This window comes from Ceratotherium simum, chromosome 23 (assembly GCF_057802395.1).
Source record: "Ceratotherium simum simum isolate JZ-2026a chromosome 23, ASM5780239v1, whole genome shotgun sequence".
Taxonomy (NCBI): Eukaryota; Metazoa; Chordata; class Mammalia; order Perissodactyla; family Rhinocerotidae; genus Ceratotherium; species Ceratotherium simum.
The window spans coordinates 1,602,625-1,629,137 of NC_141922.1; the positions used below are offsets into that span (position 1 = coordinate 1,602,625).

Consider the following 26,513-nt stretch of genomic DNA (forward strand, 5'->3'; position numbering starts at 1 on the left):
GAATGTATGCAAACCATTCGGAAAAGGTTTGGGAAAAGATTTGTGTAGCTGCAAAGAAATGAGTGCATTCCTGCCACGTGGTGTGAACTGGTGCGATTTCTTTCTACTTCCATCCATCCCCCAAATTTTCTACAATAGACTCTGCTTATATAATAGGAAAAATGGTTTGTCAAAAGTTTTATCAAAAAAGTGAAATCATGACAAACAGAAGGAAAAGAAGTCACTTATGAGCTTGTAAAAATACGGGGAAGGGCTGCTTCATTTTTAAGCCCCAGAGCAATCACACATTGCCTGTCGAGTTTGTTCTCAGACAGTGCAGCTGGAGGCCAGCAGTGACACCTCGGCCTCCGTTCTCTGAGCCCCTCCTTAGCCTCTAGAAGTGTGGCAGAGCCCAGATGTCTGCACATGTTCCCACCGTCCCAGGTTCCTACCACGCATGTGTCGCTTTGACAACCAGGTGCCAGAAGGGAGCTGTTTTGTTCAGATGGCTAGAACGATGGCTTCGTCATGGGGTAAGCACAGGCTTTTCTTTCCTAACAGGTTCAGGGGTGCATCTGAGAGGACCCCTTCCCTCACGCATTCTGGTAACAGCACCTCTTCCTTCTGGGTCCTGTTTCTCTACTCCCTGAGGTCATTCTAGAATGCCCCCTGCCAGGATGGGCCTGTGACCCGTCTCTCTGGGGCTTTCCAGAAGCTGGGGGACAGAAGTCTCTGTCCTCTGCAGCCCTGGGCTGAGATGGTGTCAGACCTGGGGAAGGCCAGTCAGCAGTTGGAGCCCCAAGGCCACACAAGGCCCTGCAGAGGTGAGAGGCGCAGAGGTGACAGAGAGACCCAGTCACATCAAGGCTCTGGTCCCGGCCAGGAAACCTGGATGCCTTGGGTTCCTGAGGCAGCTCCTTGATCTCGCGGGCTGCCTCAGGTCCCTCCAAGCCCGTGTGCTTCCTAGGACCGTGCTGAGGAGCTCCTGTCGCTTGCACTGTTGCTTTGGGAGCAGTGCGCTCGATTTCAGAGGTCCAGGCCCCGGGCCTCAGAGAGCTGGCAAGTGCCTGGCGTTGCTGACAGTCTTCAGTGGTGCCAGGCAGGGCTGGGCAGGGGCTGAGGGGAGGAGGGCCAAACTCACACCGATGGACCTGTGGCCCCAACCATGCACAGGTCTGTCCCTTCACTAATTCAGCCCTCGGGGGATGTTGCAGAGGCAGAACCACTCACGTACACCAGCCCACTCACCTTCCATAGCTCCTGACTGTCAATCACCTCCTCTGATATTAATAACCCTGAGAAAGACACTGGTTCGTAGAGGAGGAAATCCGAGTTTCCAGAGGAAGGAGCTGGCCCACAGGAATGGGAAGGGACGAAGCTCACTCGGGTGGGGATAAGCCAGGCCACGCTGTGCTAACAGACAAGCTCCAAATCTCCACAGAGGTCCACGTTCACCGCCGCGGGCGGACTCTGCTCTGCTGGTCTTCCTCGGTCCGGGGCTGGGCGGGCAGAGCAGGCACCATTGGAACCTCGCAGGTCGCTGTGGGCCGAGGGCAGAGAGTGTGGAGAAGGCCCGCTGCCTCCTCACGTTCTCTTTTATTGCCCAGAGCAAGCTTGAGGCCCAGCTGGGTTCACAAGAACGGGGGCATATCTGCCCAACCTGGGAAGAGATGAGGGGGTTAGGACCACAGTGGACAGGCCCTTCGGCTGGTGGTCCACAGCACCGCCAGGCAGCAGGAACCCAGGTAGTTACTGTCAGAACAGTCACCTCTTTTGGCCCAGAAATAGCTTCAGGACGCCAGAGCAGAGGGCAGAATGCAGACCACAGGCTGTGTGCTGCCAAAGGGGCAAAGGGTGGCGGCGTACAGGACCCCGCCCTGCTCACAGGACCACCAGGCAGCCCTCCCAGAGGGCAGGAGGCTGCGCAGCCCCGGAGCTTTCTCAGTACCTGCCCCGGCGACCTTCCCGCCTCCCACTGCCCAAGGATCTCGGGGCCCAGCCCCTCTGCAGCCTCCCTACAAGCCGCAGAGCACAGCCTGCCTCTCCTGCCAGCCCACCCTCCGCGGCGTGTGTCTTGAGGCTTTTTCACTGCGCGCTGCATCAGCAAACCCCTGGGCATACACCCACTGCATTATTTATTTGTAACAAGTTATAAAAATTATAGAACACACGTAAAAATTCAAACATTTAAAAAGGATGATCTAAAAAGTAGAAATAGAGGTTCCGTCTGCAGCCCAGTGGACTATCTCGAGTATCTCGGAGGGCGGCTCTTCCCACCAGCGACATTCCTAACACACAAGTCTGACCGCCCTCCCGCGCCTTCGCTCCCGCCACCCACTGGAGAGTCCAAGCGCCTCACTCGGGCGCAGGGCCCCGTCCGGGGCCTGTGTCTGCCCCTCCTCTCCCGCCCCGACAGCCGGGCAGGCGGCCCCCTTTTCCAGGCTCCACTCCGGGCCTCCGCCCCGAACCCGCATTTCAGGCTCCAGCCCGGCTCACGGCGCGCCCGGCCTGGCCGCGGACAGGAAGGGCTTCCGCGCGACCCCGACCAGGAGGCCGCCCCCTCCTCACGCCCCCCCCCGTCACGCCCCGCCCCTCGCGGAGGCCCCGCCCCCAGGAGCCCCGGGGCCGCCCCTCGCCGAGGCCCCCGCCCACCTCCGCGAAGCGCTGGGCGAGCTGCTCAGGAGCAGGGCCCCGGGGCCCTTCCTAGAAACGGAATAAGGCCCCGGAGCACAAGGCGGCGGGCTGTTTTGCAAAGGGCCGGCAGTACACATGCTTTGCGCGTATTAACCTTTTTTTCATAACCCTGTAAAAATGTAGAGACCACTGGTCGTTTGAGGGCTAGCACAAAATGAGGCCACAGGCGCAGGCCCCCTGGCTGAGCCCTGGTCAAGGCGCAGGCCAGGCTGCGGTCGGGGAACCACGGGGCCCACACTCGTTGCCTGCCTGTCAACAGCAAGGCCGCCAGGTGTCCCCAGGAGAGAAAGGGCACGCCCGCCCTGCCAAGCCACCGCCCGGCCCCTGACAGTGACCGTGACTCCGTTCGCACTTGTCCCACGTGGGGGCCCCAGAGGGAAGTGAAGACTGGACCGGGGGGCGAGGTGTGCGCACCAGCTTCAGCAGGAGGTCAGCATGCTGCCCACCCATGCTGCCAGGCAGGGCGAAGCAGGCGTCCCCAGCGACCCCGCCGCCCTCCTGCGTGGCCCAGGTCCTCCGGGTGGCCCCCGGGGCGCGCACTGGCCGCCTCGGTTCACTCGGTGCCGTGCACCCGCTGGTGCTGGATCAGGTGCGAGCTCAAGCGGAAGGCGCGCCCGCACTCGGTGCAGCGGAAAGGCTTCTCCCCAGTGTGGACCCGCCGGTGCCGGAAGAAGCCCGACAGGGCCCGGAAGGCGCGCCCGCACTCGCCGCACTCGTAGGGCTTCTCCCCGGTGTGGATGCGCCGGTGCTCGCTGAGGAAGGAGCTGCGGCTGAAGGCGCGCCCGCACTCCTGGCACGCGTAGGGCTTCTCCCCGGTGTGGACCCTCTGGTGCTGAATGAGGTTGGAGCTCTGGCTGAAAGCCTGGCCGCACTCGGCACAGGCAAAAGGCTTCTCCCCGTTGTGGAACCGCAGGTGCTGCGTGAAGTGCGAGCTGTGCACAAAGGCTTTCCCGCACTCGCCGCACGCGTACGGCTTCTCGCCCGTGTGGATTCTCCGGTGCTTCACCACGTCTGACCTCCGGCCAAAGGCCCTCCCGCACTCGCCGCACACGTGAGGCTTCTCCCCGCGGGGACGCTTCCGCTGCTCCCGGGCGTGGGCCCCGCGCTGGGAGACCTCGGGGCACACGGCACCGCGGGGCGACTGCTCGCCCAGCTGGGTCTCCGGACATCTGCTGGATTCTGAGTGGCCCCTCCAGCTGGGGTCACAGCTCCCGGGGCTCCCGCCGGCACAGTCTTCCCGGGGAGTCACCAGACTGGCCGTGAGGCTGGCCTTGCTTCTGGGCTCGTGTTGGTGGTTCCTCTCCTCCCCGAGAGTTGCCTGGTGCCCGCAGGTCTTGTGTGGCAGCCCGGCCCACCCCGGTGAACCCCAATGGCTTCTGCAGGACCTGGCAGGTCCCTGGCCCGGTGGCCCATGCCTTGGGAGCTTTGGCCCCCAGCCACCCTGCAGCTCTGTCTCCTCCAGGGCCTCCCGCCCAGGAATCTGCTCCTCACTCTGAGCTCTGTTCTCGCCGTCTGAAACCAGAAAGGGAGGAGGCAAGTGTCACCAGGCTCTGGGCCAGAGCACTGAGAGACTTGGGGGAAGGCAACGCCATCTCATTTAAATCAGCGGCAAGGGAAAAGGAAATGAGACCTCTGTTGGGGATGGGAAGGGGCGAGGATGGGGTTACCCAGGGATTGAGGGGAGGGGGAGGCGGCTGGGCCAGAGGCAGGGTGTGAGAAGGGTTGGGACAGGAGGTGGGTGGCTGGGGGGTAGGGGGACCACGGGAAGGGGCGGGAGATGTACACCTGGAACATCCTAACTCCCCCACGTAATTGTAACACCGTGGAGCTTGTCCTGCCTCCCCTCATAGGGGATTTAGGAGCTGGAAGAGGAGCGCAGGAAGTGTGGGTGCCTGCACAGTGTCTGGCAGGGCGGTAACAGTGTCCTATGAGTCTGCCCCCAGGACTGCATCGGGCACCTCAAGCTGGTGGGTCACGGACCTTGCAGAAGGGCCTCTGCAACCTGTATGCGTACTGAAAAGAAGCACCCTGCAGCTGTGTGTCCCAGGGTCTGTCTCTTGCCCCCTCTGTGCTGATGTGACAAAGCTACATTCCTAACAATATCCAGAATCTGCCTGCTTTTCCTAAAAATAAGCCAGGACTTCTGGTCAAAGATAAAGTGAGTGGAGGCCTTTTTCTTACTCTTTTTCCTCAAACTATACTGAAAACATAAACAGATGATAAAGAATGGACAGCAGTGGGACAAAGTCCTAAACCACAGCCTGGGAGGCCCACCTCTGGCTGGTCTGGGCTGGACAGCCAGTGGACAGAGCACTGACCCTGAGCAGCCAGCATGGGCGGGGGCACCCAGGGTTGAGGACGGGCCGTGGGAGAGACCGAGAGTGCCACCAGGGACCCCGTCTGACATGGGGGTGCCTGTGGGCTGAGGGAGACTTCCTGAGGTGAGGGGGGAGGGGGGCAGCATTTCAGATCTGAGGCCATACTGCCTGGGGAGAGGGCCCCCAGCAAGGGATGTGGCAGAGCTGGCCACAGGGCATGAGTGGAAGTCGGGGTCCCCCCCGCCCCCCCCCCACTGCTTCCCCACAGGGCAGGCCCCAAGCAACTCAGGATGCCCTGGACAGTTCCTCAAATCACAATAAGGAAATTACAATGGTCTCGCTAATAACAAGGAGAAGAGCTCAGAAAAAGGATACCAGTGTCACCGAGGAGATTACGTCAGAAGGATGCAGAAAAGAAGCGGAGGGAAGGCAGCACCACCTCCCGGAGGAGGAGGAGCCGAGAGCCCACACGAGCCGCCTCCGGGAGCCAGTGCCAGCCCTGCAGCCCCAAGGCCTGAATCCTGCCAACCACTGGACGAGGACCCCGGCTCCACGTGAGCACGCGGCCCGGCTGACACTTGGACTGTGGCCGGTGAGGCCCCACAGGGGCCCCAGCAATGCCGCCCCGGACTCCTGACTCTCGGCATCTGTGCCATAACAAGGCGGCTGTCTGAGAGGCTTCGAGGTGAGATGCCCTGGAGGCCCTAAGACAGACCCAGTGGCCTCCAGGCCGGCCCTGCCCGGCATATCAGGGCCGGGTCAGGGAGAGCTGACCCGAGGGCCTGCTCCTGCTCTGTGGGACTTGGGGACTCACACAGAGGGGACAGGGCACCCCAGTGCCTGCCCTCGGGGGCTCACGAAGGAGAAGGGAGACAGACGCGAGGCGTAGCAGGTTCAGACAGCAGGGCGCAGAGGGCCACCTCAGCAGCAGAGACAAGGTGGCAGCTGACTCCTTGGGAGAGTGGTGGCGGGCATGGCAGAGCGGGTCCTGAAGCGCGGGTAGGAGTGCAGGAGCAGGCACTGCCTGGGAAAGAGTGGTTGGGGGGAGGGTAAGGCTCCGTGGGCAGGGAGCAGGCCTGGCTGCACCAACAGCCCTTGGGCCACCAGAGGGCTCTGGCTCAGGAAGGACATGACAAAGGTGTGGGATGGAGAGACACAAGCTAGAGAAATAAAAATGGGATCAAGGCCAACGTATCCACGTCGAGAAATGATTTGGAAGTTTTGCAGTACGAGTTAGAATAACTTACTAGGATTTCATTGTATACTATTAACTTCTTAGGAACTCTTCCTTAAAACACTTTTGTAAAAAAGGAAAATGTATTTGATTACTTAATGTTTATTCCTATAAAAAGAAAAGGTTTTTTTTTCGGAAGCAACGAGAAGCTGAACTAACACAACCAAGTCAAGTCAGGGATGTGGCAGAGAGGTCTGAGAGGTCCTCGTAAAACGAAGTGGAAAAGATCAAAACAATTGGTAAGAGGAGAGATGAAGATGTGGAAGGCAGGGAAAGACAAGCAGGACACTTCTAGATGGTTCTTCCGAAGAAGAGGACCAGCAGAGGGACTGTGGGAGTAACATTTCTCAGCAACAAGGCTGTCACTCAAAAGAGCACAGAAGGGGAATGCCACCCAGCAGTATAGGAACAACCAACCACGGACACTCGACATGGTGCATCCCGAAAGCACGATGCTGAGCAAGAGTTGGACATGGAGCAGTGCAGAGGTTACGACCCATTTATCTGAAGTTCAAAAGCAGCAGGGCCACGCAGAAGCTAGAAGAGTGGTCACCTTGGGACAACTGACTAGGACGTGAGATTCTGGAAAGTTCTATGTCTTGACCTGGGTGGGTTTATGAGAGTAAACATATGTAAAAAGTCAAACAGTCCACTTAAGATGTGGGAATTTTAAATATGTAAGTTACATCCTAATAAAAAGATTTAAAAATAAGACCACCAATCCCAGGAATATTTAACATAAAACGGCTGACGGCAGCACGTATCGTCGTGAAGCTTTCAAGCTCAGGGATAAGGAAGAATGAGACGAGCTCCCCATAGACAGAGCGTGGGCAAGCTCAGCAAAGGCCGCGAGGAAAACCCTACATGCCCCAAGAATTTCACACCCACCCAAGCTGTCCTTCAAGTGTAGAGGCCACGGAGAGAGTGCTAGAGCTTTCAGGACCTTAGGAAACGCAGCCTCCTCCTGCCCATCGCCATGGCCCCCTCTCCTAGATAGGAGCTGGGCTGGGGGTCCTGCCAGGTGGGACACGTGGACTGGGGTCCCAGGCAGAAACCTGCCCCTCCAGCCTACATGCCACTCAGTCTGGTCCCAGGCGGTGCTCACCACGCACCATGTGCTGGCTAGACACTGCCCTGTGGAGGGGCTGCCTGAGGGTCAGGTGTGTGGGAGAGGGACGGCAGCCTGGCAGAGGTGCTGCACACAGGACACAGAGGCACGATGGGAAGGCCCGAACACCGGGTGAGGCACACTCGGGTCAGACGCTGGTACTAGCGGCATAATGGACGAACGACTTCACCTGCCCAAGACCTAAGGACGGGCTGGAAACCACCTTGGGCAAATTACAGTCCCACGAGTTCCTGCTCTGTGTCCACAGGTGCACACCTGTCCTCTATTAGCTCCCGCACCGTGGGGGCTGTGGGGCTCCTCCAGGGCTAGTGGCACAGCGTTCCACCTCAGCACCTGGGGCTTGGCATGTGGTGCTGAATTGGTGAGTGGAGGGCGCATGTTTGGTTGAATTGGTGAGTGGATGGCTCCACCAAGGGTTACAGCAAACCATGAGGGGGTGGGGGTGGGTAGGTGGAAGGCCTGGTGAGAGAACATGGGCCTCCAGGCCTTTGTCTGGATTTGAATCTCAGCTGTGGTAAGTCTTCTCCGAGCCTCAGTTTCCCACCAGTAAATCAGGGGCTTCGAGAGAAGGGGCATAGGGGTCCTAGCACTGCTCCTGGCAAATCTGAGACCTTCAGGACACGACATTATTTTAGGGCTGAGGTTAAGCATGGAATCAATCTGGTTAAGCAGCAACGGCAGTAAACCACGCAGAGCTTGAAAGACTGGCTGAAAACCTCTGCAGACACTCCCATACTTGCTGATGAGTGATTTCTCTTTTGGGGGGTGTTCTTCTATTTTTCCTACACTTTCCAAATTTTCTTTAAAGAGCATGAATGACTCTTACAATGAAAACAAACTCCCAAATGCAATTTAAAAAAAGAACACTTTGGGCCAGCCTGGTGGCGCAAGCGGTTAAGTCGCACGTGCTCGGCTGCGGTGGTCCGGGGTTTGCCGGTTGGGATCCCAGGCGCACACCGATGAACCGCTTGTCAAGCCATGCTGTGGCAGCATCCCATATAAAGTGGAGGAAGATGGGCATGGATGTGAGCCCAGCAGGCCAGTCCTCCTCAGCAAAAAAAAAAAAAAGAAAAAGAAAAAGAGGATTGGCAGATGTTAGCTCAGGGCCAATCTTCTGCACAGACACACACACAAAAACACTTAAAACCTGTGCTCCTTGAGGACTAGCGTTCAATTTTCCCTGACATCAGGGCCTGCCTGGGCACGGGGGGAGGGGATTGAGCCGAGCCGAGGAGGCTGGACACCGAGTGACCAGAGATGTCAAGGTCAGGCCTGTGGCCTGAGGGACAAAGACCGGGGCTCGAGCGGGGAGTACCGTGTCCCTGGATCCCGGCCTCCGGAGAAGGAGAGCCTGGCCGTGTCCCCTCGGCAGGCGAAGCGGGAGGCGAGGTCACGGCGGGTGACGGCGCAGCCATCGGCGGGTGAAGAGTTCTTGCTGGTCGGTGGACAGGTCCCGAGGAAGACACGCCCCGGCCGGTGGGGCGGGCCGCGCCCGCGCCGGGTGCTCTCCCGGGGGAGCGGCCTCTCCCGGGTTCTCAAATCTCTGAGCGTGTCTCCTTAAAACACCGAGGGCGGGGGAAGCACGACTTGGGCGCCTGACCCTCGGCCGACGGCCCCAGACTCCCGCCTCCGAGGGACGCGCCTACCGCCCCGTAGACTGCCGGGCTGGGTGCCGAGAGGGGCGCGAGGCCGATCGGGTCGCGCGGACGGCGGAACAGAAGGCCCGAGGGGCCCGGGCGCTGCATCGCGTCCACCGCCCGGTTCCGCCCCAGGGCCCGCGACCCGCACGGCCCACCCCTCGCCCACCCCTCGCCCACCCCTCTCCCTGGGCCCGCCCCGACCGGGGCCGCGCCGGAAGCGCGCGCCGCGCCCACAGCAAGCCCCGCCCCACGTCGCCGGCACTTCCGGGCGCTCTAGCATGCTCGGAGGACCTGCCTGGGAGAGTGGCCCGGGGTCCGGTGTAGGGGAGCGGCCCAGGGGACCTGCTGGGGGGTCGGCCCGGGGGACCTGCCGGGAGGCGCGGCCCAGGGGCCCCGGAGAGCCTGGGGAGGGCGGGCCGGGCGCGGGGCGGGCGGGGCTGCTCCCTGGGCCGGGCGCGCGTGCCTGGAGCTGTCCGAGGTGCTGGGCTGGACCGGCAGCGGGGCCTCTGAGAAGCTGTCGGTGAGGCAGAGACTGGAAGGGAACGAGCTAGGCGACCTGTCGTGTAGGACCCTGAAGGCCGCAGGAAGGGCTTTGGGAAGCAAGCGAGGGCCACCATGCGACTTACGACTCTAGAAAACCTCTCTGGTCTATGGGGGGCTGGGAGGGATGCGGAGGCTAGTTCTGGGCTGGAGGGTCTCCAGGGGGAATGGTGCCCGCTGGCCGGGACCGGGGTGAGAACATTACCGTCCACCGCTAAGGCAAGTCCATGAACGCTGCGACCAGCTGAAGGCTTAGAGAAGAGCCGCAGGGGCGGGAGACGGACCCTGGGCGTCACAGCTACCTTCACATTCCTGTGGGCCAGCGCAGCCAGGCTATGACAGGTGCACAGGGCAGAGCTGGGGACAGCTGCAGGGGAAAGGGCAGATTCTGGCCCAAGCCAGAGCTGTCCAGTGGTTCGAGTTGCCAGTCCAGGTGGTGTCAGAGCAGGTGTGCCTGCTTTGAGGGGCTGCATGAGACCAGAGATTCCTGGCACACTACCAATATCACTGGGGGTGTTGGAACTAAATCCAGATCCCCTGCCTCCACTCCAGGCCTGCTGAATCTGTCTCCCCTGGGGTGGCGCCTGGAAATCTATGGTTTTCAGCAGGCTCCCAGGTGATGTAATTGGGTGGTCTCTTAGTGGGTTCTCACACCCCATGAAACAAAATCCTAGAACATACAAAGCAAGGTGCCTTATGAGAGGCCAGGGCTTCCCCAGAGTTTGCTGAGACCAACATGAGACCTCCAGAACCAAGGCAGGAAGATGCACGGAGCCGTTGCAAGGAAGAGATTCAGCTTGAACAAAGGGAGGGCGAGGCGGTGAAAAATGAATGGAAACGTATCCATTGTCTTAAAAGACACTGCAGACAAGCCCTCCCTTGGACTTCTTGGTGGGACCCATAGCAGCTACAGGAGACAGTTCCCAGCCTTGCTCTCAACCACATTCTGCTGGATGCAGCTTATGGGTGAGGCACATGACCCTTTCAGGCTCTGAGGATGGAAAGGGCTCCATTCTCATTCTCCAGGCACCAGATTGGGTTTTCCCAGTGATCTGCACAGGGACAGGCTGAGTGTTGGGATCTCTGTAATCCGTGTCAACTGACACTCTCTGCACACGACACCTCAGAAGTTGCTTTAGGAAAACACGGACCACGTCCAAAAGGAACATGCCTCCTTCCTAGACCACGACCCCAAGAAAATCCTCTGGCCTGCAGAGTCACCTCTCCCACAGGCTCACTTTGGGGTGAATCCCCTGGCCGTGAATTTGGTGTGAGTATGCAAGAAGGGGCGTTTCACTTCCTGTTGCTTCCCTGGTGAAGGCGCTGGGGTTTCCGAGCATGAGATCTTTGCCTAAAGGCTTTTTCTTGTGGCACTGTGCTGCGGCGTGGTTGCGTGCGGGCCCTCTCAGGGCCATTTATCAGACGCTAAAAGTGTTCAGTGGTGGTTATTTCCTGCACGGTGACATTCACAGGGTTCCTCTCCAGTGTGGATTATCTGATGCCTCTCCACATGCCCTGAGTCCATAGTATCCTCCCCCACTCCAGTATGAACCCAGCAGGCTTTTCCTCGTTCACTGCATTCATAGCGTCTCTCTCCGCGTGAACTCTGACCCCTGACAACCTGACCCTCTACCAAAGGCTTCACCATGTCCAGTTCGCTCATTGGCTTCTCTCGGGCGTGAAATCTCTGATGCTGAACCCAGCGCGAGCATCGCTGAAGGCCTTCGCACTTTCACGAAATTCATGAGGTCTTCCTCCCCTATAGCTGTCTACCTTTTTGTTACATCTGAAGTCTGTGCACCTTGGTTACATGCATAGGGTTTCTCTCTATGGAGACGTCTCTGATGCTTCATAACACCAGAGCTCCAGCCCATGTCCTCCACGGCCATCACATCCACTGTGTCTCGGGCACACCACCGCTTGCAGCTCTGACTGAAGGACTGCCTGCGCCTGTGGCCTCGTTTGAATTCCCTAAGGCTTAGGAACATCTGCATGACTTGCACATGGTATGGATTTCCTACAAAATCTCGTCCAGGGCCATCTAAGCACTGAGTAAATTGTGGTTTCAGAGTTTATCTTGTGAATAACGCTCAAATGCACGAGGCCTCTGTGCCCTCCGGCGTCAGGTATTAGATTTTGTTTCTCAGCTCCAGCCGCCCTCCTAAGCCAGGCTCGGACTCTGGACCCAGTTCTGCAGACCCCGTTTCGGCGTTGCCGGGGTCGCCATGCGAGACTCCGCCGCTAGGGGCGCCAGAGGGAGCGGGCGGGGCTGGGAGGCGAGAGGGACGAGCTCCTTCCGGCTTGCTTCCGGTTTGCTCTCCGCGGCTTCCGGTCCGCGCGCAGTTCCCGGGCAACTAGGGGGCCGTCCTTCACCCGGCGGGGCGCTTCTCTCCGGAGCTGCTGAACTGGCCTGCGGTCTTTATGGCGTCGTAGAGCCTTCATCGCGCCCCTCTCGGAGATCGCGGCCAGAGACACCCCCTCCGCAGGGTCGGGGTCCAGTTTGGCCCCTCCTGCAGCCCAGAGACGCCCCCCCCTCCCGAGACACCCCCTCCGCAGGGTCGGGGTCCAGCCCCGCCCCTCCTCCAGCCCAGCCCAGAGACCCCGCCCCGGTGACACCCCTTTCTCAGGGTCTGGGCCCAGCCCCGCCCCTCCTCTAGCCCAGAGACCCCGCCCCGGAGACACTCCCTTCTCAGGGTCTGGGTCCAGCCCCGCCCATCCTCTAGGCCAGAGGGCCCCCACTCCCCCCCGCCCCCACTGGAGACACCCCCTCCGCAGGGTCTGGATCCAGCCCCGCCCCTCCTCCAGGTCATAGACCCCGCCCCGGAGACATCCCCTCCGCAAGGTCTGGGTCCAGCCCCGCCCTTCCTCCAGTCCAGAGACCCCAGAAACACCTCTCTGCGGAGATCTGGGTCTAGCCTTACTCCTGAGACACCCCTCTAGGGGTCTCTGGGAAGAACAGTTTGCCTGGCTTTCTCTAGTGCAGTTGGAAAAATCCTACCAGATCTGATTTAGTCAGGAGCCTTGGGTTTAAGAGATAAAGCTGGGGGATCCGAGCACTGATACCGTTGGGTGGCCCCCAGTGACTCCAGTCTGGCGGCAGATGCGGAGAGCTGCCACTGTGCTGCACCCTGAGGACAGAGTCAGAGGAGGCTACTGTGGGGAAGGCAGCCCGCAAAGAGCAGGTGCTTGTCTTGACATGAGTACAGCCATGTTTGGCCGCTCCGTTGACCTACAGCCACCAGCAGAAAAAGAAATATGAAAGCTGCTTTCTGCGTGGTGGGAACTGGCCCTTCTCCCACGGAGAAAGTTACAAGTTGCAACATTTCAAGGCTCTTGGAGCGTCATAGCATGGGATGGACTGGCCATCTGTGCCGGGCTGGGACGATAACCAAAGAGAACAATGCACGTACACAACTACTGGGCTGGGACGTTAGCCAAGGGGCTCAGTGCACGTACGCCACTGATAACCATTTTGTGCATGGGAACACTAAATGCTTGCTCTGCAAACTCTGTAATTGCTTACTCTGAAAATTACTGATGGTATAAAAACTGCTGGAAACTGAGCCCTAGTGAGAGTTCCACCTGTGGAAGGGACGCCGTGCCCAGGACGTGTGATCCTTGCCCAGCCGCGTCGATTGACAGGGCTCTCCTGGCAGTGGGGCGTGAATGTTGTGAATAACTGATTTGATATGAAGTAATTGATTTGATATGAAGTAATTGATTTGATGTGTTCTCTTTTCGGTCAACCTGGTGTTTCTCTTTCCGGTTGATTTGTGTCTTTTCTCTTCAGCCGATGTGGGTGTTTTCCCTTTCCAGTCGGGCTGATGTTTTTTTCCCTCTTAATATTTGACCTATTTGGATCTGTTTGCAGACTATCGCCTTTACTATCCTCTATATAATAAAATATACCTTCAGTCCATTTGTTTGGAGTAAAAAATGTCTTTTACGTCTCTGATCGAATCCCCGAACCTTTCATAACAGTGCTCAAGAAAGGTTTCCTGAATGAAGGAGCTGGGAGTAAAGAGGTGTCATAAAGGATCACGGGAGGATGTCATGATTTTTGGGATGGTAGGCTGGGCGGTTACAAACATTCTTGTTAACTTCTGACTGGCCTGTGCTCTGCTGGAGCTTCATGTAATGATTCCATGTAGTGCTCACAGAAACCCTGGGATGTAGAATCATTATCCCCAATTTACCGATGCAGCTCAGAGAGGGTATGTACCTTGCCCATGATGGCACAGAAGTGAGTGGCAGAGCTGGGCTGCAAAGCAGGGTGAACGTCCTTAGAAGCTGGATGCTGGGACGTGCCTGCTGGCCTGCTTAGGGGTGCGCAACGCACAGCAGATGGGTCCATAGACCAAGTGTTGGCTTCCACCTCTGGGCTCTCTGTCATTGATCTAGAGTCTCTCAGACTGAAACCCTGGGGATACTGAGGTAGCCCAATATGGAATGTTGCATAGCAACTGAAAAACACAAGTGCGTGGACGACACTGCTATTGAAAATGTGTGCGAAGGACACGGTTCTGTCTGCCCATCCCAGCACCCTGCGCCAGCCGTGGGTATGATGACCACAAGAGTCGGGCTGAGCAGCAGCCTCTGGCCCAGGGATGGATGGCGAGTGGCACAAGCCACCAGTAGGACCCAGCAGAGCCCTTCCCTGGGGATGTTTCCTAGGTGCTGGGGCCGGGCAGAGCCCTTGCCCCTCTAGCGGCTAAAATAGAAGGAGGCGGGTCTGGGGCGGCTTTGGGCTCCTCTCTGTGTCCTGGCGAGAGCGCAGCTCTGTGGCAGGAGGGATTAGGCAGCCCCACCACATAAGTACAATTCTTCTCCTTGCTTGTGAGGGTTGACTGGATGTGTCAACTTGACTGGGCGACAGGGGGCCCAGATATTTGGTCAAACGTTATTCTGTGTGTGTCTGTGAGGGTGTTTCTGAATGAGATCAACATTTGAATCAGTAGACTGAGTGAAGCAGGTTGCCCTCCCTAATGTGGGTGGGCCCCATCCAATCAGTTGAAGGACTGAATAGCACAAAAAAGCTGAGTAAGAGGGAACTCCTCCTGCTGACTGGTGAGCTGGGGCATGGTTTCTTTCTGCCTTCAGACTTGAGCTGAAACATCGGCTTTTCTTGGGTCTCGAGCCAGCTGGCTTTCAGACTGGAAGTACACCTTCAGCTCTCCTGGGTCTCCAGTGTGCCAATTGCAGATCTGGGGACCTCAGCCTACATAATCGCACGAGCCAATACCTAATAATATGTATAGATATTACTAGGACAGATAGACAGATCTTGATAGATCTCTATCTATCTATCTAATCTCCTATTTGTTCTGTTTCTCTGGAGAACCCTGACTAATACATTTTATTTCTAATTAGGAAACAGATTAGGAAAGATTAATAAAACGTACAACCTTACAGTTAAGTGTAGTGTTGGGCTTTAAATTCCAAAGTCGATTTTCTTAACCATTACACCGTACTGTTTATATTCATGTAAAAGTAAAAACCCTCGTATCCAAAGGGCAAGTCGCCACACTTAGGCTCGTTTCTGTCGGTTTTTTACTGACCCCCGGCACATACAGCCCGCTCCACGCCCTGCACAAGGAGCCCAGGACTGGGATTGTCTGCTCCCGCCCCCGCCCTCGTTCGGCCTGGAAGCTCCTCGGAGGATCACCCCTCTTCCTTGCAGAGCCCTCTAGGGCCTCCATTTCCTTCTGGGGCCAAAAGCAGATACTGCCTGAGTACAAGTGGTCGCTTCCTGGGCTCTGAAACTCACACTGACCCCTCTCCTGGGGCCTTGCTGCTTCTCATGCCATGGTCCCTCCGTTGGCTGTGGCCAGCCCTGGCCCCTGGTGGCTTTCTGCTGAGACTGTCTGTGTCCAGGGTCCCTGACCCATCCCTGGTTGTGGACAGAGCCTTTGCAGGAGCCCTTCTGACGGTATTTGCTGTGTGCCTGGCGGTGTGCCAAAGAGTCTATAGCCGTCTTTCCAACTGCCACGTGCCTGGTGCCAGCAGACTGCCGTCGCCACGTTCGGAGGAGGAAACAGGCCCCCTGAGGGGCGTGAGTGCGGGGCTGCCATCAGGACAGAAGGACGCTAAACCTGGGCTCCTGGAGACCACTGGGTCCTTGGGATGATTCCTGGTCACTTCGGGGAAGAGCAAGAGGCCAAAGCCAAGGATCCGGGGCCGTGTGGGTGATAACGTGGGGTTGGCGGGATGCCGGACGGAGGCTCCCGAGCAAGCTTGGGCGCGGGGCGGAACTGGAGCGAGACGGTGATGCTGGGGAGGCAGGGAGCGACCCTGCGCCGAGCCAGCGGCAGGAGCTCGGGAGAGGTGCCCGGCCGCCCGCCGTCCCAGGAGCGGCCAGGGGCCGAGATCCAGAAGGTCCTGTCCAACAGATGCTGATAAATGCGGGCGGGCACAAGGTGGAGCACACCTCTGCGGAGTCCTCGTCTGGGTCCTGCCTGGCGCTCCGTTCCCGGGAAGCGCTGAGGGGTCAGATGGAACGCTCGAGAATCAGCCCCTTGCCCCGGGCTTGGGGCAGGGACACTGGCGGAAACGTCATTTAGCTCATCTCGGCGGGCCCTGCCCGACAACGGAGGACACAGCGACCTTGCTGAGGGTTTACAGCCGGCGCCGAGCAGCCGCGGCCCGGGGCGGCCTCCTCCACGCCCCTTCCTGTGGGCGGCCTTCCCGGCGGACACCCGGGCGTCTCGGCAGACGGTGCACTTGGCCCCGCCCCACCTCGCCCAGGCCCCGCCCCATCCCGACTCCACTCGGCCCCGCCCCCGCCCCCGTCCGGTGGCCGCAGGTGCGCCGGGGACAGGCGCTTGTGGGCCACCTCCCAGACGGTCTAGGGCGGCCTGGAGGACTGCCGGGCTCTGCTCTCGGTGGCCGCCTGCTAGGTCCGGAGCGGGCATCCGGGTCCAGCTTCGGCGCTGAGGCTGCAGGACGACCCTGCTGGAGCACAGGCTGACCCTGCCGCTCCCGCGAAGCCCTGGGGGCTCTGCTCGCTGCTCTGCGGCCTGGCGCGATATTACCGGGGGAAAGGAGCGGGGAGAAGGCAGGTTTCCCGTCTTTCAGGCCGAGAGGCCTGAATCCCAGGGCACCACAGGGCGACTCAAAGAGGTGACTTGGCCCCTGAAACTGATGTCCAGAGACAACCTGACCTCCAGCCCCTTTCCCCGGACTGGCTTTCACCCAGAGCGGGGGGCGCAGGGCAGGGAGTCCACAGGACTTGGTGGCCTGGGGAGGCGAGGACGCCGTCTCAGCGGCAAGAGGAGGAAGCAGGGAGGCGACGCTCGGAGCTCCAGTCTCAGGAGGCGCTGGCAGGGAGCAGGCGCAATGCCTGCCGACATCCAGCAGAGCTCTTCCCTGGACCACAGGGGCTGGGCGTCCGGGAGCTACAAGGCACCCCGACAGATCTGAAAATCGCCAAAGCCATGACCCAGCTGCAGCCGTAGTGGCCCACCTGTCAAGAGGTGGACACCTGGGCCCCACCTTCCCAGGGCTGGGGCAGCTGTGAGGGCCGATCGACTGGCAGACCAGCAATGGCAATGGGCAGGAGCCCCTTCCTGCAGGTGGCCACCACCAAGTGCAAAGGCCAGGTGAGCAGGCACCCGGGTAGGTCTGAGGGCTTGTCCCATGGAGATTCTGCTACATGCATTCTCTAGATACGTGAGGGAGCCGATTTCCAGAGACCCCATGCCCAAGGCGAGGGGGAGGGGGGCCTGCGCCAGCCCTGCCCTCCCCGCCCTCTCTGGGTCTCTGCATCTGGAAACACCCATTTTGGGGCACCTGACTACTCCCCTGGCTATGGCTACGGGTAAGTCAGGCACCCTTGGCCTCAGTCCCGGGTGAGCTCAGCCTGCCCACGAGGCCCCAGGAGACTAAACAGGGCACTGGGTAAGGCCGTCACTCCTCTCCAGAGACAGGCCCTTAGGGACGGGAAGCAGCCCATGGCCTTGCCCAGGCAGGAGTGGCTCCTGTTTCCATCAATTAAAAAGGATTTATTGGGGACACCGGCACGCAGCGCCAGCCAGGAAGGGTGAGAAGGCAGAGCACTGCCTCCAGAACCCGCCTCAATCCCCGGCTGCGCCAGCGCCCCTCCCAGCTCAGCAACGGCCTCCTGTGCCCACTACTCCCGGTAGTGGACCCTCTGGTGCTGGATGAGCTGGGAGCTCTGGCCGAAGGCCTTGCTGCAGGCGCCGCAGGCGAAGGGCTTCTCGCCCGTGTGGGTCCGCAGATGCCGGAAGAAGTGGGAGCGGCCACGGAAGGCCTTGCCGCAGTCGGGGCACTCGTAGGGCTTCTCGCCCGTGTGGATGCGCTGGTGCTCGATGAGCACGGAGCTCCAGATGAAGGCCTTGCCGCACTGGCTGCAGGCGTAGGGCTTCTCGCCCGTGTGCAGCCGCTGGTGCCGCACCAGGTTAGAGCTCTGGCTGAAGGCCTGGCCGCACTCGCCGCACTTGTAGGGCTTCTCGCCGTTGTGGATGCGCAGGTGCTGCGTGAAGTGCGAGCTGTGGCTGAAGGCGCGCCCGCACTGGCCGCACTCGTAGGGCTTCTCGCCCGTGTGGATGCGGTGATGCTGGATGAAGCCCGACCAGCCGCGGAAGCGTTTGCCACACTCGTGGCAGGCGTAGGGCTTCTCGCCTGTGTGGATGCGCTGGTGCTTCAGCAGCAGCGAGTTGTACTTGAAGCTCTTGCCGCAGGCCTCACACTGGTGCGGCTTCCCGCCCCGCGGGCCGCCCTGCCGGGCCCCGAGGCCCGCACCCGGGGCAAAGCTGCCCCCCAGCTCGGCGGCCCGCTCGGGGCCACCCTCAGTTCCAGAGGCTCCCTGTGGCATGAGCGTCATTCGCCAGGCGCCCCTCCTCTGGGAGCAGGGCATGGCCCCTGGCGGCTGGCCTGCTGGCCGCTCCAAGCTGGACTCCTGCCCAAAGCTGTCCCCACACTTGGGTCTATGGGGAAGGCTCCTCAGCAGGGTCCTCAGCACGCCCCCGTCCTGGTCCTCCTCATCTTCAGGATCGTGTGGGTGGGGAGATGGTGGAGACTGCTCGGGCTCCGACTCGGAATCTGAAATGAGAAATGGGAGCAGTGGATAGGTCCACCCACCCACCAGCCTGTCCCTCTACTGGGTCGCTACGATGCCATTCCTGATGAAGAGACCAGCAGGGGGTGCCACGGGGCCGGGACCAGGGCGAAAGCAGACCTGGGCGGTAAGGCCCGACAGGAGAATCAGACTCAGAGCAACGCAGTCAGGCCCCCATGCTCCAAAGGGTGCTGCCCAGACCCCCAGGGTGTGGGGTGTGGGAGGCTGCTGCTGCCCCCTCTCCACAGAGGCGCCTGTGCTGAGGCTCTGCAGGCCCATGCCCTCCAGAGCTCCTCCAGGGACTGCCTGAGGTCCAGGTGGCAACCGCCTCTCAGTTCAGCAACGCAGCCCACCCAGGCACCTCCTGTCGCTGCTGCAGGGAGGGTCTACTTCCCAGGGCCCCCACCTCAGACACCTCCAGGATCTCCTGGGTGAGGGGTGGAGAGCACAGTGCTGACCATGAGAGGCGGAGACCCCATGGGGGCATCCCAAGGGCTTCCCCTGAGGGAGAGGTGAGGGTTGGGGGGAGGGGTGGAGAGCAGCGAGGGGTTGAGGGCCTGGGTTAGCACAGCCCCAGCCAGGCCTGGCGAGAGGGGGATGAGGACCACAGCTTGATTTAAGGGACAAGTAGAGGCCGAGGGCACTACACAGAGAGAAGAGAGGCCCAGGATGACTCCTTGGCTGCTGGCCTAGGGGGGCAGTGGTGCTGAGTCGCAGCCTGACAGGCAGGTGGCTATGGGGGTCTGGGCTCAGCGGAGGGGTCTGGGCCGCACTCAGAGCCTCGGTAAGTGTCAGTGAAGAGACTGGGACCGAATGGGGGAGGGGCCATGGGGGGCAGAAGTGAGCTCCGAGCCAGGGACAAGCAGCGCCCAGGATCCTGGCAGCGGTGGTGCCCAGAGGCACGCATGCGACAACCAGGGGTGAATGCGCTCCTGGGCTGCCCCAGATCGCGTTCTGCTCACTCACCTGGCCAGCAGGTGTCTCGGCTGATCTGGACCTCCTCCACATCTTGGAGATCCAGGTCTGACAGCTCCTCCTCCCGCGGTGGCTGGGAGAGCACCTCAGGGCTGCAGCTGGGAGACCCTGGGGGACACAATGGGGTTGGGGCTCATCTCCCCCCCTCTTGAATCCACCCCAGGGCTTGCCTGGCCCCCTGCAGGATGCCACCCGCTCCTGGGTCACACTCCCCAACGCACACCTCCTTGCCCTCCTGGCAGCTCTCTGGGGCCGGAGCTGAGACCCATGAAGCCACTTAGGAGATGGGTGCGGCCATGTGACACCCCCTTCCTGAGAGCGAGGGGCCCCAAGGTGCCGCTTGGCTGCGCTGGAATGTGTGTTGAGGTCCTAAGTCAAAGCCACCTCTGGGCCTGTCAGATGCTCTCCCAGCCCCTCCCCAGGGTGGGGCAGGCCTAGGAGTGCAGGCCTCTCCAGGCTGCGCCCCTCACTGCCCCACCCCGTGCCCTCCCCCCACCCCATTGCTCAACCACCATCTCTGAAGGCCCAGGGCCTGGCTGGGCTGAGTTCTGCCAAGTGGACAGGCTGATGCCAGCTCCAGCCTGCTCGTGTAGTCCCGTCCTTAAGTGCCCTCCCACGATGCTCAGTGCTGTGTCCCCCCAAGCTGGGTGCCTCTGACACAGGGACAGTGAGGCCTGGATGTGGAAGGCCACCTTCACTAGCAACAGTGACAGGCGCGTTCCACCTCGGCCAAGGCACCAGGCCTAGACTCAGGTGGAGGCCACACTGCTGGGGCTGGCCCTCCAGGGGGAGGGGGAGGAGGCTGGGCACACCCTGGGGCCAGGAGGGCGGTGGGCACTTTTTTGGCTGGAAGCTTTCCTTATTTGTAAAATGGCACGGAAGGTGCGTGCTTGGGCCTGGAAATGGGGAAGAGTGAGCTGGGGTGGGGCACAACCAGTGGGCACCGAGTTCCTGTCTCGGGCCACACAGGCTCCCACCCACGTCCTCCTCCATCGCTTGCTTTGCCCAGACTGCCCCTCCTGCTGCAGGACTCTGGACCAAACCTTCCAGAACTCGCTGGAAGCACGAGCTCTGGGGGCTGCAGCCTTGGGGTACCAGTCCCCAAGGAGCCCTTCGGCCAGCCCAGTGCAGCCCTGGCTCCAGAACTGTGTCTCTGGGAGGAGCAGGGAGGGAGCCGGGAGAAGAGAACTGTGACCTGCCCACTGCCCGCCCGCACCCCAGCCCTAACCTTCCTGCTCTGGAGCTTCAGGGGGGTGGCCTCAAGCTCCGCTGCACAACCCCAGCTTCATGTCCACCCTGCCCCCCACACCCCCCCAGGAACTGGGCCAAGTCCCCTCTGTTCATGCTGCTCCCCTCACCCCTCCAGATGACAACGGCTCCCTCTCTAAGGATGTCCTCTGCTCCCCCAGCACCCTTGTATCCAGCACTGTGCCCAGCCACAGAGGTTTAGAAACTGGTTCTTTTTTTTTTTTTGTGAGTAAGATCAGCCCTGAGCTAACATCCGTGCTCATCTTCCTCTACTTTATTATGGGACGCCGCAGCAGCATGGCTTGACAAGCAGTGCGGTGGTGCGCGCCCGGGACCTGAACCTGTGAACTCCAGGCTGCCGAAGCAGAGCGCGCACACTTAACGGCTTGCGCCACTGGGCCGGCCCAGAAACTGGTTCTTGAAATGACTACGTGTGTGAGGTGGATGTGGGAGATTCTGGGACCCAGGCCTGGGGTGAGCATGACCCAAGATTCTCAGGGTGGACCCCCTGGAACACTCTATCTGGCCCATCTCATGACTCTGGTCTGGGAGGCCCGGGCTCCAGAAGGCCTGGCCTCACTGGCTGGAGGGTCCTGGGTAGGTTCCTGAAGAATTGAGGTCTTTCCTGAGAAGCATCTGTGGCACCCAGAGCACGGAGGAATCAACCCGCAGAGGAAATGAGCTCGAGAGACTGCAGGGGGTGGTCTCTGCCCTCAATAACAGCCTGGACGTGGGCCCAGCTCTCCACGCTGGGCCTGTCCCCCTGAGGAGGGATGAAGGCGGTCCCTCTCCTACCTCTGGCCACTTCCCTGGGCTCCATCACACCTTGGCCACCTCTCCTCCAGCAACCACACACTCCCAGCGCCGCCCCCCACAAAGGCAGCCCCTCTAGGGCCTGCCCGGTGGCCCCACACCTCTCTTCTTCAGGGTTAGCCCTGGTTGTTTTTCTTGTGGGCAGGGTCCCCCCACCTCTGTCTCTGCCCTGGCACAGTGAGGGCTGAAGCTGCTGGCTGCAGCCCACTCCCTCCCACTGGGCAAAACCCGGGCACTTTAGGGCACTTGGATGTGGCTCAGGGGACCCAAGCCCGGCCTTCTGGGCTCTTGCTGCCCGTGGCTGGTAGAGACCGGGTCACGGGCAGCCCCACTTTGCATGGGCTCTGGGACCTGCATCCTGGGCAGCAGCCTTGTTATCCTGCAGGACTAGCTCGCTCAGCATGTCCTTCAGAAAGCCCCTCCCCCTCCTAGGTCCGCCTCCCCAGGAGAAGGAGCCCCCGCTTGCTGGGTCCAGTGCGGGGTGGAGGGCGGGGGCTTGAGTCAGACTAATGTGGTCTGAATCCTGCTGGCCTCCCCTGGCTCACGTCTGGGCTTCCGTGTCCCCATCAGAAACATGGGGACAGGAGGTCCTACCTTGCCAGGCTGTCACGAGGGTGACATGAGAGACTGGAAATGAAATGTGGGCCTTGAAATTTAGACTGCATAAGGGCCGAGGAGCATGGCCCACAGGTGGCTGGGAGCCCTGAGCAAGGTCTCAAAACCGTCATGGAGGGAGAGGCAGCAGGGCCAGCAAAGGCCTGCACAGTTTATGTGCTGGATGGGGTCCGGGCGCCTTCCATGCAGCACCCAGCTCCATACCCACGGCACCCAGCTGGCCCCACCACAGGGACAGGCAAGGGGCCAGGAGGGTTCCTGGAGCCGGGCACAGCACAGGGCTTGGCTAGGAGCTCCCATCCAGGTCCTGGGTTGACCTGGGGTGAATCCCATATTCCCGAGCTGTGTGACTTCATGCCACCCCCTTGACCTCTCTGGGCCTCACTGTCCTCGTCTGTCAGTGCCCATCTGGGAGGGCTGTTCGTGAACATCAAGATAATCCACACACAGTCCTCGGCAGAGCCCGGTACACAGCACAGCTGCTGCTCGACGAATCTCAGCTATCATGACATCGCTCGCCATAATGCCGAGACCCACCAAGAGCGAGAACCCCGGACACAGAGTGGGTCCAGCCCTGGGCTCAGTGCCAGCTCCTCAGAACAGTGGTGCAAGCTGCCAAGATTTGCCCTGAGTGGGACAGAACACATCTGGGCCCTACTCCCGGCTGTCACCAGCTCATCTGTGTCCCCAGCTGTGAGAGGAGTGAGGCCAGGCCTCCTGTGGAACGTGGGGCATGGACGAAACCCCTGGGACTCCCTGACGTCCGAGCGTGAGCAGGGCCCAGGGGCACCGTGTGCCACGGGGCTTGGACATCCTCCCGACTGGTGGACTACTTCCACGCCTCGACACCCCCAGACCCTGCTATGGGGTGGGGCAAGGCCGGCGGCTCCATCCCTGCAGGTCCCTGGGGGCCTCCACCCACTTCGGCCTGCCCAGGACTCTGGACGTTATTTTCCTGGCATGGGAGCAAGGACTGGGAGAGGCAAGTGAGACAACTCTCCCGTCACAGAGGGCCCGGCCATGGAGGCTGCTTTCTTCACCCTGACGCCTCCAAATAAACGCAGTCCTAGGGGACTGTCCCCTAGGGAGCCATTGCTCACGCGGCTCAGCCTGTAGCCTCAACCACTGCAGCCCAAGTCCCGACTAAGCCCGAGGGTGCGGGCGCCCCAGGCCCCGCGCAGCTGCCTCGTTTCCCGCCCGCCGTGGTGGTGGTGCCAGGTGGATGGTGCAGGGGGTGGGGGGGTGTGGAGTGCAGCACCAGTGCAAGTACCGTGTTGATGACCGTGGAGGTGACGCCGGGCCTCATGGTGGTGGGCTCCAGGTGTCCCCGGTGACTCGAGACTGACAGGGGATGGGATATGAGGGGGCTCCCGACCGTCCCCCGGGGCCGCCATCTTCCCCAAGGCCTGCTGAAGGTGTGCACACCTGGGGAAAGGAAAACCGTGGCAGGATGAGGGGATGGGGGGGTCAGAGGAGGGTAGGGGGGCGGGGGCAACGCCAGCTGCCAACCACAGGCGAGCTGGAGGGTCCTTCACAGGTGAGAGGAACGAGGATGCCAAGAGGTAACATGCAGCCCGCGTGCGAGGCGATTCCGGTCTCCGGTACGTTTATTCCACTAGCACACCTGCAGGGACCGAACGGAAGCTCTTGTCCCAGCAGTGGCCCGGAACGTCCTCCCAACCCACAGACTCGCCCACAGAGAAGAGCACTGGTTCTCCAGGAAAACCTCTCGCACCACAGCTGGGGCGGATGGCCCTAGGGGAGGGTGAAAAGTTGGACCTTGCCTGCTGGAGCATGAATGTTTCAGATTAAATCTTGACTAGACGTTTCCTGAGAGGACAACCTTCTTCCTCAGACCCCACCAGGCCCTCAGACACTGCAGGCTGAAACCTGCCACTGCCGGCCCATCCTCAGCGCTCTGAGTCTTCTGTGGGGTCAAAATACTTTTCTCTAATTTGGTTTGCAAGAATGACTTGACCCAACGTGAGGATCTTTCTTTCACTCTGTGGTGAAATAGGACTCCTTATTGGGGGGTGAAGAAGGGGACAAGGGAAGGACAAAACTTAATGCACATTCAGCAACAGGCACTGACAGTTCTGCTTCAAGGAAGCAGGGAGGCAGCCCCAACAGGGCTCCTCGCCAGTGCCCGGCCTTCTGGGTCGGCTCCCGGCAGACCTCATCCCCTCCCCTAATGACGAGAAGGGCCACGGGCAGCCAGATGAGTGGACACAGGGTGGGGCTGCAGTGGTGACATCCGAGTGCAGGTCCTCCATCCCCTACGCCACTCTTTAGTTACTCGGTTAACTTCCCGGGGACTTATCTGGGAAAGGGCACCCTCACCCCTACCCGGCTGTCTGAGCGGAGGCGGCGGTCACTCGGGGACGCGAGCACAAACTCCGAGCGCAGGTTCCACGCCCACGCTGCTGCAACTGGCTGAAGGCGAGGTGACACAGATGCCACCGCCCAGGAGCAAACCCTCCTCCGCCCCCTCTTCCCAGCTGGCAGCCTGTGCCCGTGGGAAAGGGCCGATCTCGGGGCGCCTGGCGGCAGGGAGCAGCCTGGCCCGGATGAGGTCCAGCGCCCACTCCCCGGCCGCGGACCTCGGACATCGGACCAGAGGCTTCTCTGAGCCTCAGTTTCCCATCTGCAAAGTGGGCATAACGACGGCTCCGGTCCCCGGGGTTCCGGGCGCTTGGGGAGGCGCCCCGCAAACGGACACCCACGACCGCCAGGAGCCAGCGCGCCCACTGCGGCCCACCCCGCGGAGGCCTCCTCTGCTCTCCGGGACGACGGGCGCCCCCCGCGCCCCCTAGGCCGGGCTCAGGCCAAGGTCAAGCCGGGCGGGGCGGGGACGACGCGCGAGCGCGGGTCGTGCCGGGCGCCCCCACAGCCGCCGCCGCCGCTGCCGCCACCGCCCGGCACCCACTCACCTTCGAAGCGGGAGGTGGCCGCCCGCGCGCCAGCCGGAAGTACGCCCCGCCCCTCTCGCCCGCGCGCACTTCCGGGACGCTCTGGGCGCCCGGCGGCCCGCCGCCTCGGTGGCCGCGCTGCAGAGGTCACCGGTCAGCCCCTCGGGGGCAGCGGCCGGGCTGGGACCTGGTGTGGGCGGTGCCGGGAGATCCACCCGCCCCAGGGTGTCCGACTTGCAGGCAGGACGCAGGCCCCGCCCGGACCCTGCGAAGTTCAGTCGACGGCGCCCTGGGGCTGCGTTGTGGCGGGGCGGGCTGAGGCCAGTGGGGCGGGCCGGGGCGGGGGCGGGGCCTGAGGCCAGCTGGGTGGGGCTGGGCGGGGCCTGAGGCCGGCGGGGCGGGGCCTGAGGCCGGCGGGGCGGGGCGGGGCGGGGCGGGGGCGGGACTGCCTCGGGGCGCTGGAACCGTGTGCCGCAGGGATGGAGCCGTTGCCTGCCCGTTGCTGCTGCAGTGTGAACGGTTGAGGTTCCCCGTCAGTACACTCGGGCGGACCCTCGCTGCGGAGTAAGAGGCGAATCTTACACGCGAGGTGCCACAGCAGGGTGCTTCACCCCTGGAGTTCTCCTGTCGGCAGTGGGTGTCAAATTCAGTGGACAAGGCTCACCCAAATCCTCCTCAGTATGGTCTTTCTCTCCTTGGGATGTTTCTTACGGACGGCGGTCATTTGCTGGGGAATTTGCTGAAGAGATTCTCTTTTTCTCCATTTTCTGTGGTGTCTTGAATACTCCTCTAAACTGCCCATCTAAACATGTTCCCAAACTCAAGGGCCTGAGGGATGTCACAGATGTTCCCAAAATTTTCTCATCGAATGCTTCTTCCTGGATTTCCTGATGTTCATCCAGAGTCTCTCTCCGCGCTGTTCTTACAACCTGAAAAAGAGAAAATTAAGCGCCACTCTGTCTTGTTGGGAAAAGCCAACAGCTGGGGGAGGATTCCATGCAGCTGTCCAGCAGGCATGGATGTCCAGCAGGGTTGTTTGCCTGCAGCTACCCCTGAGCCTGGGCAGGTAGGTGCCTAGAATACAGTCTGGGAGGAGCCACAGCCAGAGGGTCCCCAGCTGGAGGGGTGCTCAGGACAGGGAGGGAGCCCAAGCCTGAGGATCTTGTCAGGGAGGGAGGGACATCTGGCCCCAGGTGGGTGCCCAGGCAGGAGAAAGGCTGCATGATCAGGGACATGTGAAGGACCAAGCGAGTGTGTGGGGAGGGGCATCCTTGGTGGGTGCAAGACCAGGATGGGAGCTGGGGAAGGGCCTGCACCTGGAGCAGCCGGTTCCTGCCGAAGAC

The 26,513-nt window shown here is 61.0% G+C and overlaps 2 protein-coding genes across 3 annotated transcripts; both read right to left on the reverse strand.

Annotated features, from left to right (window-relative positions):
• Nucleotides 1–2,591: 2,591 nt before the first annotated feature.
• On the reverse strand, nucleotides 2,592–9,121 carry LOC147913967 (uncharacterized). Its single transcript, XM_087447363.1, has 2 exons — nucleotides 8,670–9,121; nucleotides 2,592–4,185 (listed from the first exon to the last, which is right to left on the reverse strand). The coding sequence occupies exons 1-2, from the start codon at nucleotides 8,767–8,769 to the stop codon at nucleotides 3,227–3,229; spliced, it is 1,059 nt and encodes a 352-aa protein (XP_087303489.1). The 5' UTR covers nucleotides 8,770–9,121; the 3' UTR covers nucleotides 2,592–3,226.
• An 8,392-nt stretch (nucleotides 9,122–17,513) lies between these two features.
• LOC101398656 (zinc finger protein GLI4) lies at nucleotides 17,514–25,469 on the reverse strand. 2 transcript variants are annotated; one of them, XM_087447360.1, is made up of 4 exons: nucleotides 25,192–25,469; nucleotides 23,532–23,686; nucleotides 19,577–19,693; nucleotides 17,514–18,594 (listed from the first exon to the last, which is right to left on the reverse strand). In XM_087447360.1, exons 2-4 carry the CDS (start codon nucleotides 23,653–23,655, stop codon nucleotides 17,663–17,665), a joined length of 1,173 nt encoding a protein of 390 aa, XP_087303486.1. In that variant the 5' UTR covers nucleotides 23,656–23,686; nucleotides 25,192–25,469; the 3' UTR covers nucleotides 17,514–17,662. The 2 variants fall into 2 exon arrangements, with proteins under 2 accessions (XP_087303486.1, XP_004443105.2); XM_004443048.3 differs by lacking the exon at nucleotides 25,192–25,469 and adding an exon at nucleotides 24,608–25,139.
• Between the last annotated feature and the right edge of the window lie 1,044 nt (nucleotides 25,470–26,513).